The sequence below is a fragment of the Cystoisospora suis genome (assembly GCF_002600585.1).
Source record: "Cystoisospora suis strain Wien I chromosome Unknown contig_507, whole genome shotgun sequence".
NCBI classification, from domain to species: Eukaryota; Apicomplexa; class Conoidasida; order Eucoccidiorida; family Sarcocystidae; genus Cystoisospora; species Cystoisospora suis.
The window spans coordinates 63,976-71,072 of record NW_027153308.1 but is presented as its reverse complement, the minus strand read 5'-3'; the positions used below and the strand labels follow the sequence as shown (position 1 = coordinate 71,072).

Below are 7,097 nucleotides of genomic sequence, written 5' to 3'. Positions count from 1 at the left end.
CATCTGCATACGAGGTGTTTTGTCTTGTGGCCTTTTCTGCCCTACACCGCTCTTGGGAAAACCGGTTGTATCTGTTCTCCTTCCGTCCAATTGCAGCCGGCGCAGGATGTGTTAGGGGGGCTTCTCGATCTCCGTTTCCGCTTTGAAAGACCGTTTTTGTCACCGTTCTCCGGCAGCTCTGTTGAGTTACAGGCGTGGTTTATGCTCTTGCCCTTGAGATCTCGGTCGTTTCAAGACCGTCCACGCGTCTGCCTTCTTGGTGTTTCTTGTTTTTGCCTCGACTCTGAGTTCCCTCTGCCTCTGTCCGCGTTCATTGAGGTTCAAGAGCGGACAAAGACAGGGGGGCGGGGGCGCGAGTTCGGATGTGATGCAGTCCGCGTGTCTCCAGCCTATCCGCTTCAATTCAGGCGTCTCGCGGCATCCGCTTGTCGCCCAGGAAATCACCATTGCTGTCTCTGGCGTCAACCGAGTTTCGTGGGCGGTACGCCTCCGCAGTACTATACACACATGCAAGCATCATGTTCTGTCGAATTCCCGTGTATCCTCTTCGCCGGAGCACGATCTGGTCCTGACTCTGCCCGCAGATTTCCTTCTTTGCCCTGTAGCTTGCTGCGTCTTTCTCCGTCCCCTGTTTTTGTCTGCCTCGTAGGGGACGGAGGGAAAAAGAATAGCGAACACCAGTGGTGGTCTCCCAGTTCACCTTTCCCGTGTCGTAGCTCGAGCTGAGATATGTTGCCAACAAAGTGTTTTCTGAATATAAGAGAGCAGATCGAGTGCTGCTGCGATGGCCTTGCACTCGGGGTGTATGTACACCGGCCTGCCGGTGTGCAGCTGCCCGGAGGGCGGCTTGCAGCGGTTCCGATTGCTAAGTCATTCTACAGCGGCCGCTCCCGTAAATAGCACTTTTCGTGTCCCGTCTCCCGAGTTCTTGAACAGACACCTGGCTTCTGAGAAACCAGACAACTTCGATTCTTCAACTGAATGGACTAAGCTGAGCAGACATCAGTTGTTAACGTCAACTTCTTCTTTGGCTGTTGGCGATCGTCCTCCCGACGAAAAAGCTCATCAGTTTTCTCCTCAACATCGGCAAGCTCCTCGAGGAGTCTTCCCTCAGCACTCCGCAGAGGATATTTCCTCTCTGTTGATCTCCGTCGCAAACACAGTCGCTAGTCAAAAGCGTCAACTCTTCGAACTCATACGCAAGCGTGCAAGGTCAATTGAATACTGCATGTTCTGCGATGTTGAGCGTAAGCTGGACTGACTGGTTTAAGGAAGAAGTCCGGTAACAGGTGTATTTTACCTCGGTTCTTCGTATGTCTCTGGTCGGTGCGTAAGAATGGCTTCCACAGTGTAGATACAGTCTTGCAATCAGAATTGCATCGCAGTCTCCGACGCACATAGTAACCATTTTAACAGCCACCGCGCAGGAGAAACTTGTCTAAATACGCGCGTAGTCTCTGTGTCTTAGTGACTGTTCTGTGGTAGAGGGCACGCTTCTTTTTGTACAGTCGTGAGACCAGAACTGTATACTAGCTTACGAAGAACTACGGACAGGGGCGTGTACAACGTATTTGCTTGGACTAGTCATGCGGTCTCGGAGTACCTGCCGCGACTGAGGCTCTTGGACGCTGACCCAGGTGGAGTTCCTGCTTCGCTAAAGGGGGGATACTATGCTTTGACGCGATTGTGTACAGTGCCCGTGTTGAAAGCTCGGGGAAGATGCTGTCTTCTTTCTAGACAGAAAAGGAGCACGGCGGTGTCCTGTGTTGGGTGCGGGAAATGCCGGTATTTCTTCGTCAACCAGTGTATAGCGAACCATCTAGGGGGAGACCTCAATTCATGATGCCTGCTTGGAAGGCAGTTTGTTTTCGCGTTCACTGGCTGCCGAATCTGTTGTGCGTTGTAGGAGCTGAACCATCTTTGGAACCTCACGCCATCTGCAGATCATGCGCCTTCACCCGAGGCTTACTACCGTCGACAATGGGGGCCTCCGGAGATACCACGGGGCGGCGCAACACATCAGGTGTACCTACACCGCAGTCGGACGTCTCGTCACTCGGTCCCCTGTCCAGTCAATCTTCTTTCTCATCACCTCAGTCATGCATTTTGCTTCCGGATGCTCATAACCCCAGCGACGTCTGTCATAAGAAGGCTTCGGTGCCCCGTGCAGCCCCGGTCAAGGAGCGAGGGCGCGTGGGTGTCGGGACGTCAGCCCAGGAGACGGGACGAGGACGGACCGTGGTGGAAGAGGTGGATTTGAAGAAACAAAGTGAAGCTTGCTTGGCAAGATATGGGGCGGAAGCTGTTTTCGGGGAAGACCCGGATAGTCCTGATGAACGCATAGAGCTCTGGTGTCACCAGAGGTCTTGTCAGAGGGAGCCTGGAGATACAAAAGACCTGCTAGTATGTTTCAGGTGCAGGCAGGCGCATCATGCCGGGCAAGTCTTCAGAAACTCAGATTTCTTTCAAACACCTGAAAATGGCGGGCCGGCGAGGCGGATGCAGTTCCGTTTCACGCGCTTCTCTCTTCGTCTGGACGACGCCGGCTTTTTTTCTCTTCCTGACTACAGGCGCATGTGTTCTTTCGTACAACCTATCTAGGGCGGCAGATGCAAAAGAGATTCGAATGACCCGTACCCGAAGTCTTGGTTGCTCGTGTGCTTCCCTTTGTCTGGAGAGTATTTGTGTGTGTCTCCTCTGGTTGTATTTCATGTACGAAGTTCGGGTAGGAATGGAGTGTAATGTCCTAGCTACTTGTTTTCTGTCTGTGTGTGCGGTCACATACGTCGTTGTGCAGCTGTTTGGACCCTCCCTTGAACTATGCGATGGTGACTCGCTTTCCATGGCACTGCGCAGACTGCAAGGTCAGTCCCTCACAAAGCGGAGGCATTATACCCTGAAGGCTTTGGATCTCTTTACGTAGGTACAGTATCGTGATCTTTGGCTAGAGAGATTCGGAATGAAAAACCTCCTCTGAGGTAGAGAGCATCACGTCATTTGTTTGCCCCCGACTGCAGACTCGACGTGTACACACTGTATTTCATGGCCGTTGGAACTTGCTGGTGTAGTGACTTATACCGAATACGATACTAGTCGTATTACCTCCTAATGCCAAGGAAGGAAAGAGTTGTGGTATAGTGCACTCAGACACGGCGACGGACAGAGACGGAGCAAGGCGCCCCTCGCTCATCTAAGAAAGCGTAGCAACCAATGGTAAGCCATAGGTCACGACTGGTTCACGGAACTCTTTTCTCTATTTCCTTCCAACATAGTAGTAGTAGACGGATCGGGGAAATATGGACAGATGTGGTGGTCCTTGGCGCGCTGCGACTTGTGTCTTTGACTGGACCCGCAATCCCGCTTGCATTGCTTTTCCGACTGTAGGTGTGAGGTTTTCTCGAGTCGTTTGTTGGCCTTTCTATCTCTTCCGTTCTCGCAGAGATGTGAGATTTGCAACGAGAACACTAGCGAGGAGACCATGCTTATCTGCGACGCGTGCGATCGCGCTTACCACATGGAATGTATTGATCCACCTGTCCTTGAGGTACAACTACTGTCTGAAGGCTGCGACAGAAAGAGAACGCTTGTGCACTCTCACAGAACGTTCTGATCTTAGTGCTTCTCAGTGAGTGTCTCGATACTGGCTGGCATTGAAATAGCTCCAGCTAGCCACGCGGGAATGCGGACGCATGTGTGCGTGTGTGTTTATATACCGCTGCGATGCCAAAGAGCTTCGTAAAAGCTTCGTGCTTCGACGCATGGAGGTATACCCGGTTGATCCGAGTGACGTTTCCGGAAGCGATAGAGGCAGTTCACAGTAGTATCAGCATGTTTGTTTGGTTGGATCGGGCCTCATTGAAATCGCGGTGGCACGGCACAGTTCGCAGAACTGGCTTTGTATATGGTCCGACTAGCAGCACTCACGACACGCGACACTGGGATGTTGCAGGGAGCCCGTGTCAGCTCAGGGCTGCCGACGGCCATGAATACATGGGCTCCAGGGAAGGCTGCGTACAGATAGGGTGCACAGCAGCCTTTTTCCTCGTATAGCTTACATTGCCAGAGTGCTACGCCAGGTGTGTGCTTATAGGCAAACCTTACTATGTTTTTTTCATGGTATACTATCGATTACTACAGCGTCTCCGCGTGTTAAAATTGGTCACGAACCTGAGTCGTTTGTTACTTGCTCCACTCTCGCGCGTTGCTAGGCGGTCTGTTCAAGGTAGCGAAGAAGTCACGATTATCTTGAGCTTTTCGTAATGTGCTTGTTGTAGTCCTTCACTTACATCTCCAGAGGAATGAACCAGGGAAGGGAGATGAAGCGGCTTTCAACTGGAGAGGCATATGTAAAACGCTTTTCGTCACCGATCCCTGCATCACAATAAGCTGTACACCCTTCTTCTAGTACAGCATGTTGTCCCATAATCTTCTTATCGCAGTTCGATGCTCCAAGTACCAAAGAAGATGCAGTCCCGACGCGGGGGGGTGGTTCTTTTCTTTTTCCTGCTTGCAGGTCCCTCAGGGAGACTGGTTTTGTCCTGAATGTGGTCACTGTGCATGCTGCGGACGGGAACTGACAGACGAAGAAGCCCTGGTAAGTAGGCGATTGACTCCGGGCGGAAAAGAGATCGAGGGAATGCGGAGGCTTGTCGTTCACAAGAAGTGTGATGTCCGATACCAGGTGTCTATCCGTCCAGTTCATGAAGCGACCATTCATGAAACTCAGTTGCACAGGACTGTCCCTGTAACGGCGTGTTTGTGATCCCAACGGAAAGGCGTACTGTAATAACGGTTAGTACCCGGAGGTCTTGTGAACGTCTAGACGATGGGTCGTGAAAGGTGTAAACTGATAATAAATACTTCCCTTGTCCTCAGTCTTGAGAGAGACTGTTCAAACGTGGGAAATCGTCATCCCCGCTGGTCGACTTTTCTCGTAGGCACGGGTATAGTTTAGTCGTGTTTTTTTTGAACTCATATGTTGCACGCGCTCCCTCTCCGCGTATTTTCTGTGTTTCTTCGCGGACTGGTTTTCTTTCATCATTCCTCTTGAAGACGCCTCGGGATTTGGCCTCGCTTGTCGACAACCTTTGATTCAGCAGTTTTCATTTGGGTGTTGTGCTGTTTTTGCTTCCCCCGCAGAGTGAGCTATGCTTCTTCAGCAATGCCCATCGCATCTGCGTCGAGTGTAAAGAGCGCAACGTCCACATGAAGAAAAGTCGTTCGCGTCGTTGCGTTATGACCTTGGAGCCTCCGTGTGCTCGGAAGTCACCTGCTCACAAACTTTGTGAAGTGTGTGCTAAGCCTCTTCCCGCAGACGCGAAGAACGGCAAGCAGAGGGTGTCTTGCTTCAAGTGCCAACAAGGTATGATAGGGGTGGGAGGTCGTTTTCTTCTTCTGAAGGCCGGCATAAGTAAGCGTGGAATCCGGAGCTTTATATTGAGGCGATGAGCACCGTCAGTCTAGGAGCTGCGTACATTCTGTGATACTTTTTGACAGTCACGACGATTTTGTTTTAGCTAGAGTCTCTACGATACAATTCTCGTGTCAATTACACGACCTCGGAAGGAATTTAGTTAAGTTCTTGCCGGTGGAGACGAGATGGCAAGTGTCGTTCATCAGTTTGTCTCGATAGCTCGTCGTGGTGCCCTCACCTGATCTGAGGAACCACGTCACGCTCTACTTCAGATGACGCCTGCGTAAGAGGAAGGGAGACGAGACGGGTTACAGAGCCGGAATTTAATACTCGACGGTTCTGTCTTTTTTGCGCCCTAGTTTCGGATCTCACCGATGCGTGGAATGGGTTGTGAGTGCGTGGATGGCTTGTCATGGAAACAGGAGGCGTGTTAGGCGTGTGCCCTGTCGCCATAGCAGCTGTCCGGTGCAGATCCCTATTTGTGATGATGCCATTCGGAGAGATGCCGTGTTGGAGCTTTCTGTTTGTTTGAAAAACTCCCTGTCGTGAAGTTCTTTTCATCAGACACAATACGGAGGTCATAATTGTCTTTATAGAAATCGACTGTTTTCTTGTGTAGATGTTGCTTCATGAAGATACCTGCATGCACATCTGCTTTTTACTTGAACTCACCGGGCGTTCGCCATGTATTTTCAAGAGCACTGTCCGCCCAAGAAAGAGAGTCTTCTTCCTTGCGGTGCAGTCACTTCTGCGTCCTAGGAACTTTCAATGCCATGAGACAATGTGTGCCGGTGGCTGTGCTCCTGGCTGCAGTGAGTCCGGACAGACATAGCGAATGTGTGTCTGCGGCGAGTTTGTCTCGCGTTCGCGGTTCCCTCTTTTCTGCGTCGCCAACTGCTTGGGATGTCTTGCTGTGTGGATTGTCATTGCAGCTGTGCATAGAGGATGCTGCAGAAAGGACGCGAAGTTGATAGTGTGCAAACTCTGCTATGACCTGAGTAAGGGCTTCGCTTGATGGGGCACAATGTTGGATTTGTCCCAGGGAATGTGTGTTTCGAAATGGTGACCCAGCTCTTCAGTAGGCTTCCCTACTGGTAGGAGGCGGGCAGTTCGCGTGTACGGAGTCGAGCCAATCCGTTTTCAAGCTTCAGTTGAAGACGGTCGCCTGACGCGTAGTCAGTATGATTTCTTAGAACAAGGGAAAACACTTTCTGTCCTTTTTAAGAACGTCAGGTGGTGATCTGACTACCTACCTGCACGTTGTGCATTTCTTTTGATCTTATAAATCCGGAGGGAACTGTGAGTACATACAGCGTTTTCTGAAACCCAAGTCGTTCAGATTTCGACGAGGGAGCAGAAACCGGAAGCCCGGTGCTCGACGGCGCCGGGGTGATTGTAGTCGGGCGTGTAACCAAATCTGCGTCCCGAGCACGACGGAGTGCAGATGGACACTTTACTCGCGCAGTGGTGAGTGCGTAGATGTCTGAGGCCGCTTCGGGACTAGCGGAAGCGAGTCTGAGTACCTAGATCAAAACGGTGAACACAGGTAGCTTGAGTTGCTGATCCTCTGAAAATTTGAGGAAGTCATAGTCAGTCGCCAAGATGCAGATGATGAATTAAAAGAGTGTTTTCACAGATTGAGGCGGTACAGGGAGAGCCAGCAAACCGTTTGTCATTCCAAACG

General features: G+C 51.2%; 1 protein-coding gene across 1 annotated transcript; it reads left to right on the top strand.

Moving 5' to 3' along the window:
- Positions 1–10: 10 nt before the first annotated feature.
- CSUI_001297 (phd-finger domain-containing protein) lies at positions 11–6,744 on the top strand. The gene is made up of 7 exons (XM_068061503.1): positions 11–1,247; positions 1,907–2,414; positions 2,798–2,864; positions 3,440–3,544; positions 4,514–4,594; positions 5,140–5,362; positions 6,346–6,744. The coding sequence occupies exons 1-7, from the start codon at positions 785–787 to the stop codon at positions 6,426–6,428; spliced, it is 1,530 nt and encodes a 509-aa protein (XP_067926526.1). The 5' UTR covers positions 11–784; the 3' UTR covers positions 6,429–6,744.
- Positions 6,745–7,097: the final 353 nt, after the last annotated feature.